This window comes from Netta rufina, assembly GCF_964035555.1.
Source record: "Netta rufina genome assembly, chromosome: 12".
NCBI classification, from domain to species: Eukaryota; Metazoa; Chordata; class Aves; order Anseriformes; family Anatidae; genus Netta; species Netta rufina.
Window position 1 is genome coordinate 4,293,406 of NC_140135.1, and position 15,840 is coordinate 4,309,245.

General features: G+C 44.2%; 2 protein-coding genes across 4 annotated transcripts in view; one reads left to right on the plus strand and one right to left on the minus strand.

Moving 5' to 3' along the window:
- PAK3 (p21 (RAC1) activated kinase 3) overlaps positions 1–7,197 on the plus strand; it is a 70,262-nt gene extending 63,065 nt beyond the window's left edge. Inside the window, exon 15 of the mRNA XM_084294158.1 lies at positions 440–7,197. Within this exon, the coding sequence (XP_084150284.1) occupies positions 440–529 (90 nt within the window). The 3' untranslated portion in view covers positions 530–7,197. The remainder of the gene's footprint in view (positions 1–439) is intronic.
- A 7,869-nt stretch (positions 7,198–15,066) lies between these two features.
- The window catches only part of CAPN6 (calpain 6), a 56,913-nt gene continuing 56,139 nt past the window's right edge, over positions 15,067–15,840 (minus strand). For all 3 annotated transcript variants that reach the window (XM_084293854.1, XM_084293856.1, XM_084293855.1), the window contains one exon: positions 15,067–15,772. In XM_084293854.1, coding sequence (XP_084149980.1) covers positions 15,593–15,772 — 180 coding nt within the window. In that variant the 3' untranslated portion in view covers positions 15,067–15,592. The remainder of the gene's footprint in view (positions 15,773–15,840) is intronic.

Here is a 15,840-nt window from a genome sequence, read left to right on the forward strand (position 1 = left end):
GCCTGGACCTCGGTGGCCTTCAAAGCTCCACACAGGCCTAAATACCATTTGGGATAACCATTTCTAGAGGTATTGGAGTTCCCTTGGGAATAGCTCAAGCCTCTAGTCCTTTTTTTTTGACAACTAAAACAGCCTGTGTCTTTAGAAGACAGGAACCTAAGTATTTGAAGTTTCCTAAAAGAATCAAGGCTCTGGAGCAGCAAGAAACATTCCCAGAGGGCTGGCAGGGCAAAAATCCCAGCAAGCTGAAGACTCTTTGATAAATGGATTAATAAGATGATGTGCTGTGTTTGCCCATGATAGCAAGGGTACTGGACATGAAGACACAGATGGTACCGTCAGTCCTATTTCTGTGTATTCCTGGTACCAGAGGAATAATGTTTGAGTCTGTAACTGAGTTTGGAAAGTAATGGTTGGTTTCTTTCTTTCCTTTGGGCAGCATCCATTTTTAAAATTAGCCAAGCCTCTTTCCAGCCTGACTCCTCTGATCATTGCAGCAAAGGAAGCAATTAAGAACAGCAGCCGCTAGTGCTTCAGGCTGGCTTTCTCCCATGCCAGCTCCCTCCAGAGCAGGACTGAGAAAAAAAAAAAAACTCTATAAAACCTCAACGCTTCTGCTGCAGGATGGATGGATGGATGGACAGACCAACAGTCGCAGTCATGGTGGTAGGAGGGGAGAACAACTGTTCTCCAGTCCCTCAATGAGTAAAAACTTATCACGTGTCTTCTTCCTGCTTTCTGGCTCCTTAATTTATTTTTTAAATGAAACAGGGCTTAAGACAGAGAGGTAATGACAGAAAATGCTTTGCTGCTTCAGCCATTTCTAAGGTAAAGCAAATGCAGTTGGAAGATTCCCTTCCTTCTCTCCCTGTGAATAAGCTGTACATTCACTTTTAAATTGTCAATTGTTTCTTAAAGATGCAAAGTCCCTTTTATGTTATTTTTTTTATATGGTTTGGAATTGGAGAAGGGTCTTCTTCATTCATAACTCCAGACTGCACTGCCTTTTGAATACAGTCCACTCGCTGGTATTTGCCCAATCATTATACTTCTAGATGAGGAAGAAAGTGAAATTGCATTTCCAACCAAAAATGAATCAGGAGTGGAGCAGACAAAATATCCTGTTGAGATACAGGCTTTCAACTGTGAATATATTGTGTTTCTGTTCTTGGCAGTTTGATTTGTATAACTAGTTGTAATATGGGTGAGAGTCTTACTGAAATGAGAAAGCAGAAAGATCGGTGTGCTCAGAAAGGGCTTGTGTGATGCAAAGCTGTAAGAGAGATGTGACGTGAGAGCAGGCCCAGCCTTGCTCAGCGCCGAGCCCCAGCGGATCCCTTGGCAGAGCACGGAGCAGCGTCTGCAGCCCTGGGCTGGAAGGAGGCACGAGCAGCAGCAGCCTGGTGCTGGGTGCCCCCCTTCTCCCGGGACCGGACTGATCGCCCCCGGTGGGATTAGCCCTCTTGGGTTTGTGCGGGAGCAAAGGAGGGAAAAACCAAGCTGGGCGGTGCTGCCACTTGTGAGGACGCCTGCTCCCATCTTCTCGTAGCTCCTGGGAAAGGTCGGTAGCACCTGTGCGAAGGCAGCCAGACCGCTCTGCGGGCTCCGTGCAGGTGAGTGTCCTTTGGGCGCACGAGTGCTGTCACGGGAACTGCGACGCTGGTGCAAAGGAGTGACGGCTTCCAGGGTTCGGTTCTGCCTGAGCCAGCGCCCCAGACAACTTGGGAAGAAAGTGCATTTAAACCTGAAGCCTTGCCCTGAGCAAGAGCAAAGGTACGAAATGCAGAGTAGATTGCAGAAACATTTCGAGCCATAAAACCCGCCTGCTCTCTGCTCTCCTGCATACAGCAGGCGCTGCTGAATGCAGTTCTGAGTTGCTGAGGGAGAGCGAATCCTGGATGTGACTGAGGATTGCGCTCGCCTGGTCAGCTGATCTGTAAGGGAGCAGAGTAGTTCTAGTATGCCGTTTGTGTTTTATTTATTCTTTTCTGAAAGAAAGATGGAGTGCGGCTTCTCTCAGAAAAAGCATTTTGTATGGGTTATTTGTTGCTGTACTTTATTGGTACAACTAATCAAAGACCTCCAAAACAGCATTTAAATCAACACTTACCTAATGAGCAAAAAAATGTGTAAAACAGCTTTCTGCTGTAGTCTGTCATGTTTAGGCCTGGTCCTGCAAGGGGCTAAGCAGGCTTTAAGGTACTAAAAACCTTCCCGTTTTGCCGGTACGAATGAAGGATGTTTGGGCTACTCTTGAATTAGGCTATTAGCTTGTTTGGTTTTGGCTTCTTATTTAGTCACAGTCTTTGTGTTGCAAATGTCGTTAATGCTGCCGCCTAACCCACCCTCACTCCTCTGTCCATCCCAGTGTCTTTGCTGAGGCGATGGGAGAGGCGATGCTCGTTAGGTTACCACAGCTAGGTACAAATTAGCTTCTGGCGTCCTGGGGAGTACAACAGGTTTGATTTTCAGATATACAAATACGAAAAGATGCTGCTGCTTTTGTGAGGCCGCATTTTTCTCTGTCAGCTCAAGCTATCTACCTGGGAGATAAGCTTCCTTGAGAAGAAAAGAGCGACTGGGACTTGTGAAGGGCTGCCCTCTATTTGTAAAGCGTTAATCTGAATGAAACATGTTTGTATTCCATGTCAGAAGTGAAGAAACAAGTGACAGTTTTTCTTACCAGTAATGCTTTTAGTTTATCCTACCCACAAAGGAACAGACAGCCGTCCTTTGAAAGGAAAGCACTTTTTTATGGTACACGTTTGCTGGACATACGAGATACTTACATTGACAGACTACGCTACGTGATTGCTTTTTTTTTTTCCTATTTATTTTCTTTAACAGTAAGTTTCTCGGCATCTCTAATTTCCAGAAAAAACTTCAGAAGGATAACAAATAAAAATAGGAAATTGGATATTAGTATTATTTTTATGACCATTGTATGCTCCAGAATACAGAATATTGTTGGCACTGGCTTTTTAATACAACTGCTTTAATAAGAGGCCTTAGTTTTTATTTTATTATATACTATATTTATTTTTCTTTGCATCAGAAAATCCAGAGATTTTTCTGCTAAAAAAATTCTGTGAGGCAGAAAGGATTCAGCTGAAATCATCTCTGCCAGTGATTCTTTTCCACATGAACTGTAATTGCCCAGCTGGGAATGTTTTACGTACAGGGAAGCTCACCTCCAGCATCTGGAGGCACCAGGCTTTGTGCTTGAGACAGTCTCAGGCACTAGATTCTGAGTCACTAGATACTGAAGGGTGGCAGCTGTTTTTATCATTTCCCAACTCTGATAGGAAATGTGGCATATTAATAGTAAAAAAAAAAAAAAAAAAGTAATAATAAATCTGTCCTGAGATGCGTAAGTCTTGTACATTATTTACAGGCGCAAGTAGTAAGTTAGGATTGACAATAGTGTTGACCTTCCAGAAAGAAGAGGCTAATATTATAAAATCTCTGGAATTATCTCGGGTTTTTTTTGGACTGCTATCTTCAGATTAAGCAATTAGTTTACATATATTTTTGAAAGTATTAGAAATAGGATGTTTCTGTTTTTAAATGCATAGGTAAATGTTAAATACGTTTCAAACATTTTCATTCCAAGATTTTAAAAGACTGGTTATTTGTGTTTATTTTGAACTTCATTAAATGGTTAAAGAAAGTGAAAACAAAACAAAAAAAAAATCCAGAGTTTGACTATGATTCCCATCCCTGCAGTGTGTGAAAATGACCTGTTAGCTTGCTGTGGTTTTAATGAGTTCTGGGACAGAAGCATGACAGCAGTAAAGTCAGGGAAGCTTGAGAAGCACAGAAAAGATTATTTATTTAACAAAAAAAGAAAAAGGGAAAAAAAAAGAAAACCAAAACCAATAATCATACAGAATTCCATACAGCTCCTGCACACACTCCTGGGAGCCTGCACAGGGGGGTGGAACTCAGTGCTCTCGGGGTCTGTTCACAAACTCAGGCCAGGGTTGTGTTCCTACTTCTTGTGTCCAGCACTTCTCTAAGTACGCATCACCTTGCCATCTTTGGATACTGCTTGGCCACCTCACGCTACATACAAATGAAGTATTCTTTTTAGCTGTTTATGTTGGATTTCTTTGAGGCCAGTGGCTGTACCTCAGCAGGTCTTTCAGTCAGCCTCCCCCCCGTGTCCTGCCACCAAAAATGAAGCACATTCCGGTCACCACAAGAAGGAAAGTAAGTACTTAACTCTGTCCTCTAAGTGTAGGAAATGTCACCGTACCCTATGATCTGTGGTTCCAGTATATGCTCAGTGGCTTGGCCACAGAGTATCCCTCATGCTGAGCTGTACGTGTGTGCATTTCTTCGCTTAATGGATCTGCTTTAACTGGATTAAGAGACGGAGAGAGCTCTGCTAGCACCTACCATTAAAGGCAGGAGCCAGTTGTTCTTGCTTGACAGCCAGGGCACGCACACTGACGCCAGCTTAGCCTTGCTAAGCATTATCAAGATTGCAGTCCACAGGCCTTCGTGGTGGACTGTTGTTCCTATATGTGCAGAACTTAAAGATGGGGTAAGCTGATGAAGGTTCATAAATATAAACGTTCAGCTTTTGTTTTTCAACTGAGTGGGTAAATAACTCTACTTTTAGCCCCCAGTTTTCAGGAAACAGGCAGGAAACTACCATCCAAGGTTTCCTCGGGTGCAGTCTGCAATTCAGGGGTCTTTAAAACTTTTCTTTGCTTGCATCTGTCCTTGAGCTGACAGGGTGATTTCTTTTTCTGGCTGAAACTTGCAGCATCTTGCTTATACGTGTGATTTAGAGCTGACTGCCATAATCCTGGGTATGTGTCATGTATATAAACGTTCACTTTCCTGAGCCTACAAATGGATGCATGCATCTTTGGTGACAAGTCATCTCAAAAGAAAAAAATGATACGGGAAAGACAATGAGGGATGCTTACGTGCTCTTTGTGGGTTCCTTTTGGTCTGCCGTGAAGGCGGGAGCCTGCAAACTTTGTTCTCACTGCTTAACTATTCTTCCAAGCAAGTATTCATGTTCTGCTAGCATCTGACACTGAGTGAGGAAACTAGGGAGCAGTCTAACTTGTTAGAGCTGATAATATGGAAAGGTGCTCATTGTTTTAATAACCTCTGAGTACAATAGCATTGCGTTGGACAGTTTCCAGCAGATTGCACATAGGCTTCGGCATGAGTGTGCGTGGTGTCTCGTGCTCTCATTGAGTGGCACTGCATTCACAGCTGCCTGGGGTTTGTGCTTGGTTTCCGCGAGGCTCCCTAATCTTTGCCTCGCACAGCTAACGTGCCAGAGGGACTCAAAGCCCCAAGGCCACAGCTGGATGCAGTGGTCTGAGCTGGGAGCTGTTGTGAATGCAGGTCAGAAGAGCCACGTGTGCATGCATTCAAACCACAGTGCTCTGAGGGAGGTAGCATATGACCTAAGAACATGAGCATTTGTGTGTCACCGCTGCTTTGGCCTTGGCTCCTTTCAGGGGCTTGAAACAGCTAAGTTTTCCTAAGGTGAGAAACTGAAAAGGTCTTTCACAGGTCTTGCTCTTCCTAGTCTCTATGCTTGACTGTATGTTGTTCCTCTTTCTGTGCCCTCTGTTCTTCCTGTGCTCAGTGACTGCTTACCACGACTGTGTTACTGGCTCAGAGAGAGTGCTGGAAATCCTCATTTTTCTGCCCTTTGAGCTGCCTGTTTACAGCAGCATTTTTAACTCTGTAAGCCTGGTAGGGATGCAGTGTTACCCTACACCTTGTGCATAACCTCCAAGAGCATGTGGCAAGCCAGCTCAAGTACATGCTTGCATTGAGGGCTCCCAGATGCCACAGGCTGGCATACCACTATTGCAAACATGAGAAAAATAGCAGCAAGTGGTTGTTTTTAAAGCCAGGTCCTTTTGCTGCTGAACATTCTGTATTTCATTTGTCCAGCCCAGCCATAGACTTAGAGATCAGGTACAGGCACGGCTTCTACTCCCACTGAAGTTGGTGACAATTTGGTTGTTGGCTTCCACGACAGCAGAACCTGTTGCTTAATAACTAGGTGCTGATAAAGCTCTCGGTACGGGGGGGCAGTGGTGTCCCACAGCCAAGTGAGCAGGTGGGTAGAAGGGAGCTGCTCATCGTTCTTTTTCGCCATCATGCAAAGCTTTTCATGTCAGAAGTGGGTCAGTGTAGCAAATCTGAAGCATGCAATTCTCTTACATCCATGTCAGCTGCGACTTTTGACCTTTGAGGAGAAGCTGCACAGAGGCAATTGCTTTTTGTCACACTATTTATATTAGTGTTAAATAATGCTGCTAAACCAGTCTGTAGAACAGCAACAAGAAAAAAAAAAAAAAAAGCCTCTCAGCTCTTCAGGTGCAACACTCATAAGCTGCTGCTATCTGCTGTAGCAGGTGAACAAGTGGAAGGGGAGCTGCTCTAGGTGGGAACCAGTAGCAAACACTGTGTAGCCTCCAGTGAAGAGAACAACCCCTTCTTGGGTACAGCCCGAATTCACTCTGGGAGTTACTCTGGTGCACTGGTGCTGCATCTGCACTGCAGATGCCGTGCATACACAGACGTACATTTTAGGAAGATCTGCAAAAGAATTCTGCAACTCTTGACTGGATCAGGATGTAACCTACTCTAAACTCCAGTTTAGTCTGAAGCAACCAGTTTACATCTGCACTGGTGTCTGCTAGATTTTTTTTTTTCTTCAGGGTATCCAGACAAAAGTAAACAGAGGAAGGAGCCTACATTTTCATTGTTTAACAGAAATGTATCTCATTTTGCTGTACATTCCTTTTTTAGGACATGTTATCTGTTTAAAAAAAAAAAAAAAGAAAAAAGAAAGAAAAGAAAAAACAGAAAAAAAAAGAAAAAGATAAAAGATAAAAAAAAAACAAATGTGTAGTGAAAAATCTTCTGTAACTTTGGATTAAGAGGTAATTATGATCTTTTTAAAAAGAGAACTAAGTTATTTACTTTGTAAATGTGCTGATGGCATGGATCCATCTTACTGACCTCAGCATCTTTTTTTTTTTTTTTTTTAAGATTTTGGGTTTTGTTTCCAATATTAAGTTATTTTAAATTGTGGTTGAAGCAATAGAAAATTGAAATATGGATTGTGCATGACTGTGTCTTGAGTGTAAAAATATTGCAGTTTGAAACTTGGACCTAAAGTATTGCAAATAAAAGTTATAAATACCAGTGGACTGTGACTGCAGCTTTTCCTAACGAAACAGGCTCAGGGCTGGCTGAAGATACAACAGCCTCAATCATCTGCAGTCAGAAAGACTTCATCTGTTTGGCTGTTTGTGCTTTTAGCTTTCACCTGTGCCACCGGAGTATGATGTTATGGAACAGGACTTACCTTCTACAAGCCTATATTTACCCTCTGCTGCTGGAGCTTCCTTTGTCCATGACAGCAGACAGACAGTCTTTTTACTGCTCTCATTTGCAAAAAGTCACTGAGTGCTGTGACTTTTCAATGTGCTCTGTCTCTGTTGCCCCATGTTTACAAAAATAACACCCCTTCCTCATGAATATGGAGAGTTACACATTAGCCACCTTACCTGCCTCTACCAGCATCTCATAAATCTTAAAAACTGCTTACTGAACACCATTCACTTCAGTTCTTGTATGGCTGCTCAGAGAAAGCAGCGACAAACTCACCTGGCCAGATTTAAAGCAATGCCAGATTTAAAGGTGTATGAGCAACCTCAGCTCCCCTCCTGTGTGTACTGGGAGTCTCTTGTACTGCTGCATGGCTGCCCTGCATCCCGTAACTGCTCTGTCTTAGAAGGCTTCCCTGGTATTTGCTAATGGTGGAGGAAGGGGGGGAAGCAGAGGCCCCAGCCGTGCGCTGTAGGGACATGTTAGCTGGCCCTCTCTGTCAGACCTCAGCCTGGCTTCTGTGCTAAGTCCCATCTCTCCACTTCGTGCTCAACTCACACCTGGATGTTGACACCAAGGCTGCACCTACCTCTAGGCCCACCTCAAAGGCCTTCTCCAGACCCGCTGTGGCTCTCACTCTCACAGGGCATTGTGCTGGCTGCCTGCCTCACTCAGCCACAGTCCTGCAGCTCCAGCACCTCCTGCTCCCACGCTGTGCATCCAGCGGCTCCCCTGCTGCTGCTGTGGGTCACCTGGGTAAATAGGGGACAAACACTGCAGTGGCGGCGCCCACTGAATGCCAGCGGCTCACCAGCCAGGCACACGGGGAACCTCCCAACAGTGCATGCAGCATGGCTAGCGAAGGGCTGCACGTTGGTCTCGTAACACCACATGGCTGTGAGCATGCATGCCAGTGCCTGCACGGGTGCACACAGACATGAGCCCCTTATAAAACTTTCTAACACGAACAGAGCTAGCATTTTGTGTGTGTGTACATAAAAAAAAATAGGTAGCCCTCTCCCACAGACCCTTATGGGGGGGAGTCTCTAGCAATTTACATGTATTTTACATATATGTACACATGCAGGCTGTAGATATACATAAAAAGGAACACCTTAGCTAGCTATGGAACACATCACTCAGTAGCTCTCGCTCTATAAGACATGTACGCATAGAGAGCACGACAAATAACAGTTGTCTCTCCAGTTAGTTACATATACTATGTAGTATACATTTATTTTATAAATATATATAAAAATGTGCACACATACATATTTAATATTATGTAATACACCTATAGATGGCAAGAGTGTTTTAGATTGTTATATAAGGGTCTCTATAGTGTGTATGGGTATATACAATAGAAGTAGCTAGCAAGCGATTGATAGAAACACAGAAGGGTACACTGTATGTACTTAGAGCGCTACACATAAATATACATACTATGTAGCATATAGTTAAAAAGAGGCTCTCACAGAATGAGAGCACTACTCATATGTAACTCTTTCTCTGGCCCCATATGGACAATATACACACATTAAATATATACACTTATAGTTACACCAAGGCAGAGCACACCTTATGTAACTATATAACGCTCTCTAGCTCTTCACATATCTATATAGAATCATAGAGTGCTTTAGCTACCTACATATACATAAAATAAACACACACATATATAGAGAGAGAGGGAGAGACTCTTCCTTAATAGAAGAGTCTTTCTAGGTGGCTTATATATACCTATATTACGATGTGTACCTACATACATACTAAAATATACGATACATGAGCTATATAAATGCTGTGTGTATATATTATACAGTGTACTTTATATATAAAATACTTACACATACAGAAACCATTATATAAACGTTATACTATCCCCATCGATATATATTACATATTTTGTATATACACTGACATATAACTACATAACTGTATATATTATAGATAGAACATGCATATAGTTTGCTAAAAAGGAATTAAAAAAAAAAAGCATTTGTGCATATGTATATATACACAAATTATAAAATGTTCATCGCTATATGTACACAAGATACTATATAATATTTATAGCTAATTAGAATATGTTACAGAATTATATATGTACATGTATCATATATAGTATCTCATGTATATACACACACGTCAGGACAGATTAAGAAGGGGGGGGGTCAGTGTGTGTATGGCCAGACACAAAAAAAAAAAAAAAAGGGGATGGGGACATAGTGTCCATCCGTGTCCCCCCCCCCCCCACACACACACACCATTTATTGTCATATACATAAATGTTATGAGACAGACAGACCATTCTATAATCATGTAACACTGTAGCATTCACTAGCCTGGTAGATAATATATAGTTCATATACACACACACACACCCTAGACCTTTATATAACAAGTTTAATGCTTTGTGTCTCTCTCTCTCAATATTTGTAGAAGATAGATTATATATTTTATACATGTGCACACACTTCTACTCTTATGTAACTCCAGCCATATGTATGTACATGTATATGCACATACACCCCATAAAATGTTCCCTCTCTCTAACCATCTGTATATAATATAGTACCTATCATCCTATACCACACTGTCTGTATATATACATATTTAAAGAATATAACATATACTATAAACTAAATATCATATATTTATTTATATATGAGTGTACCTGTATACACACAAGAGTGCCTCTCTGCTTACACCTACACGGGGGGGGGGGGGGAGAAACAGGGAGAGAGAGAGAGAGAGAGAGAGAGACCCTTCTATAATTCTCTTGAGCCATCTACACATATGTATATATATTTATCTGTTGAAATATGCATGTGTATATTTAATATGTATATATAGATATACACAGATAGAGCCCCTTAAATACATAACACCATATTATATGTATGGGTATAGCTATATACATACACATAACTATACATACATCTATATATGCACATATATAATATTTTCAATTCATCCATGTATTTTTTTTTATATATATGTAAGACATACATGTATATGTAGGATGAGAGCACTCTCACCTACCTTATGTAACTGGACAACACTGTATTTCACTCTCCATCTGTATTATATATGTAAAAGAGACGTATCTAACATACATGCTATCTACATATATAACAGATTATACAGTATTTTAGTATATAAATATGCACCTTATGTATGCACTTACACACATGCACTTTCTCTAGCCATCTATATATCATATACTACTTATTTTATGTATACATATGTAGACACTTCTATAAATATATAACACACTCCATGTGCATTCTATAGGATATAATATGTATATTTGTATCTATGGGTGCATACATATGTATATACACATGCGCACATATAGACTCTGTTTCTCTCTAGTCAGCTATATGGAGTGCTAATGTATATTTTATGTATATGTGTCTATGTATACAGACATACAGAGCATTTTATATTGGGGGGGGGGGGCAGAAAAACAGCAAGAGTGTTCTATAACTAATACTCTCACAAGCCATCCTATTTTTTTCAAATACGGGTGTGTATATATACATGTATACACGTATTTAAAAACTTTTATATAGATATATAACCACATAACACTATCTACCTTAATAGATACACAGAGCCTTAACTAACGATGTAACTTTCTATCCATATAGTATACATTTATGTTTTACATCTTTAGTGTAATGCGTGTGTGTGTGTATACACATAAATACAAATGTATATTTTGTAACACAATAGCTGGAGAGAAGGGGACATGCTACCTAGTTACAGAAGGGTCTCTGGATCTCCATCCATTTATGTATGTATGTATAGGGTGTGTGTATGTATACCTGTGTATATAAACATATATACATGTATATATACACGTACACACACACATATTCACATACACAGAGACCCTTAAATAGCTGTGTAAGTCTTGCTATTGCCATATTATATATATATGTATGCACACATATGCACAGAGTGACCCTTACAGAACTCTCTAGATGTTGATTGCATAATACTTAATACAAACACAAAGCGTAATATGCATAGGGACGGATATATAAATAAGGGCCTGTGCATTGTATCTAAAAACTATGCCCGTCAATGGCTAGCGTGTGGCACAGCTGCAGCCGGAGGGGGGTCTCTCTCCCTCTCCCTCCCTCCCCCACCTGTGTGTACCTGTGGGTTCTTTCTCTGTAGAAACAGACATTTAAGAACTGTGTGGACGTGCGGGGAACGTTTCGTTGTCACCCCCCTGTTCCCGCACAGCCCCCCGACAGCGGCAGCCCCGCGGGGCCCGCCCGTCCCTGCCGCCCCCGCCCCGCCTCACGGGGAGCCGCCCGCGGCGCCTCCGGGGCCGCAAGATGGCGGCCGCAGCGCCGCCTGCGGGGCCGTCGCGTAATGGCGGCGGCCCAGGCGCGAGGCGCGGGCGCCCCCCTGCGGCCGCTGGCGGGGCGGGCTCCAGCCGCGAGGCCCAGGCCGACCGCGGTCCCCCGCTGCCGGGATGGGCCCGGGGCTCCTCGCCCCGCCGGGCCCCGCGGGTGCCGTGGAGCGGGCGAGGCTCCAGCACCGACCTGGGGCGGCCGCAGGGAGCAGGTGGCGCTCCCCGCTCCATGCCGCAGCCAGGGGAGGGGCCGTGTGGGGGGCGCCTCCTCCAGCCCCGGCACGGCTGCCGCGGGGCCCCGTGGCCGTCACCTCGCTCCCCTCCCGGGCCCGGCTGTGAGGCGAAGGGCGCGGGGGAACGGGCCGAGGGGCCACAGGGGTGCGCATTTCTCTTCCCCGGCATGCCATAAACGACGTGTGTGTATGTGTGGGGAGGTCTTTTTCTCTGAAAGCAAATGTTTTGTTTCAGACATTGACGCGTTTTTGTTTTGTTAACCTTTTATTTAAATCTCTTCGTATTGAAAAATAAAGGTTGAAATGAAACATTTTCCAACTATTTCCCTCTGTTTTAATTGAGGGGAAGGCAAAACCCGCTGCTGAAGGTGGCCCGAGTGCATAAAAATGCAGCCAGCACAAAAGCAAACACCTTCGTTTTCCCACTGAAAAATACTGCCCAGCTCCAGTAATGTGTGATCTTATATTCCTGTATCTGTCTGAAAAAGCAATTCTGTTATCTCACACATACCTGGCTCACCCTCCATGTAAGACACAGTGTGTGGCAAGACGTACAACAGGAGGAGCCCCTTGAGCAGTGGGTGCTGGCCCTTGCCCAGCAGCGGGTCCCCTTTCAACCTGCTCCTGGCCTGGCCTCCCTTGGGATTGCTGCCATCTCCCACACGCTGGGGCAGAGGGAACAGTAGATGCCTCTGGAAATCAGCAATGCCAGTGCCTGAGGTGAATCAGCTCCTGCTGGGGGGCAAATCCTGCCTGCTCCAACTACTTCCAAACATCAATAACTGTAGAAGTACAGAAAAGCTCCTTGGTATCAGCATTGCTCAGGTGGTTCACAGCTACAAGTCTGGGTCTGGGCTACCTTCAGGCAAAGCCAAGTTAACAGAGCTCTTTTTCCAGCCTGAGCAGCAGTGGTGTTGTAAGGTCCTCTGCCCCTGTGCTACAGGGATGTCTTGAGCTGCCATAATTATCAAAGTCTAAAAATGTCCACCTCTACTCACTCCACCCTGACTCCCTGCCTTGTCAGTCAGCCATATGCAACAAAGAATTGCTGGTCAGGCTCCCTCTGTCTCACTGATGCTGGGGGCAGCTCTCAGATGCTGGCACAGGGTGGTGGTGCTGGGAGCCGGAGACCAGGGCTATGGGGCTTGCAGCAAACAGCCAAGCAATGCCCCTCGAGCTAGGAGGTGAGATGGCTTTGTGCTCTCGATGAGCTCAGGCAAGCAGTCTCTCTCAGACAAGTACTGCAGCAGGGAGGCATAAGCCTCTGGCTGAGTGCAGGCTGAGTTGTTTCACAGAGGGGTAAGCAGCCTGGCCATGCTGGGTGCTGGCTCTGACAGGAACCTTCTTCAGGCTGAACACTGACCCAAATCAATCAGCTTGTCAAGCCAATCCCTCCTTACTGCACCCATCTCATAAGGAACTGCCCCTGGAAAAACGTCTGTCTGAAAAGGGGGTTATACAGCATGACCGATTCTGCTCTGCCTTAGCGTGCTCCCCTGCTCACCCTGCTGCCCTGTGATTCACTGCATGGGGCTTGAACCCTTCTGAACGCCACAGCAAGGTGAGGCCTGCAACAGCTCTGCTGTCCTGGGGCAAGGTGTGTCTGATGTGCTGCAGTCACCCCTCACACCATGCCACCCAGAGGCAGAGTTACCACAGAAAAAAATAGCGTGTGAGGAAACATGAGGTAAACAGGTCGTAATGCGGTGGTAGGACAGCCCAGACTGAGTTGCAGCTCCCTGTGTGTCTTGCTCGAGGCCTGGTCTGTGTGAGAAACTTCATGCTTTTTTTTTTTTTTTTTTTTTTTAAAGAAATGCACTTTACAATGGTATCTGAGAGTAAGCAACTCTAAAGCCAGGAGTTTACAGAGAATTACACTTGCCTGTGGGGCTGCCAACCACGTGTAGTTCCCAGCTGACAAATGCTCTGAGTGCAAAATGGCTTGAGCCCAAGCTATTTAAAAAGAGAGCTGGAATTAGGTACTTGGTACATGCAACTAAGCTGATGGTGGTATTATATCATTCATAGCCTTACATTCCAGCCCAAACATGTCAGACAAATCATTTTCCTCCCACAGCAATGATCCTTTTGGAGCCCTGAGGAGACTTCAAAACCTTTTGTGAAAACATTAGCTCTACTGGGTGGCATTTTGTAAATTATAAAAATGGCACAAAATGACTGAAGTGGTTATGAGGTACAGAGAAATCCAAGTTCCCTGGCTGTACAAAAGGCAGAATAGTCAGCTTCACTTTCAAGACCAAAATTTGCAACCATATAAAATCCATTTCTGAGAGGTCTGACACAGTGAGCCTCTTTATACTGCCACAATCACTGCACAGCCTGACAGCGCAGAAGCGGCTGCCCTGAAGAAACCCTACTGCCAGGCTATGTGCAAAAGTTAAAAGGAAGTTTGTACCCAAACCCTGCTTTGAAGAAAATCTGAACAATACCTGTCCTCCACCATATGCAAGTTAAGTTTTATCAAAGATGCCACCTCAATCAGGAATAAACCTATGCAAAATTTTAAGAGAGAAAAACTAATACCTGCCACAGCATGGTATCTTTGTTTGACACACCCATCCTTGCCATGAGCTAATTTTGCCCTCTTTGTATCTGGTGCTACTCATCACATCTAATGAGGCAAAAGGAGTGTTACTCCATTTTAGCATTGTGTGGATTAAACACAGCCTCCTTAGCAAGGGGGCTCCCATTACTGAATTTGGCCTCTGGGCAAAGCCACAGCTGAATTGTGAAATGCCCTTCCCTTGATTAAATATATCAATTTGTGAGTCACCAGCTTGGGGTAGAGAATAGAGGAATATTAAGAGAGCCTCTGTACAGGCAAACATGTCACTGCAAGACATGCCCCTCTATTTTAATGTTGCCATGGCATGCCTGGTCTTAAGACCTAATGCCAGAACTCCTTGAGTAACGACATTTTAGCCAAGGAACAGAAATATCTGATCTGTAGCAATAACAGTGAAATTCATCAAAAAAAATCTCTGTAAAGGGGAAAAATTTCCAATCAAAGCTCAAAAAAAAAAAAAAAAAAAAAAAAAAAAAAAACGTCTGGCAGTGAACAAGGACTGCGCCATGCGAGTCAACCTTGTGCTCAGAGCTCACCAACCTGCTGGCACTTGTGCTCAGAGCTCACCAACCTGCTGGCACGTGGCCCCGGAGATGCAGCCATCCTGCCTGCAGTCCCACTGCTGAGAGCAGATAGTGACGTGCTGGGAACCTGTGGGGACTGTCACGTGTGCTTCCAGCTTATGTGTCACAAGCTCCTGAAGGATGCTGCTGGGGAAGATGGTCGTGAGCTCATGTCTTAATGAGCTCATCTGCTGACAGTTAGTTTGGCCCCTCTTTTATTGTGCTTGCTGTACCATGAACATATATATGTATATGCATAAATATATTTTTCTCCCTTTAAAAGCCTCTCCCCCCATTACCTGTGATAATGGAGAGTTTTAGAGGACTATTTCTTTTTAAAGCGACTGTGATTATGTGCAACCTTTGCTTCCAAGTCATTCACACAGAAAGCACAGACAAGCCCCCCTGCTTCGAGGTGACAGCTCTGTCTGGTTCTGCAGGGCTTTGGTATTCATAGCTCTACGAGGTCATCGCTGGAAAAAACCTTGACGGTGATGTGACCTGGCACCTCGTCGGCTTCTTGGCTGCCTCTCCCTCGGAGCTGCAGAGTCTGCTCTTTGGGGTCACTGGGTGAAGCTGCCAGCAGCGCCTGTCCAAGGAACTGGTCACACAAGATGTTGCTGTTCCAGACCTAGAGACAAGGGGACAGAAATAACCCCAGCTGAGGCACTGCTCCTCTTTCACACTTTACTCAAAAGG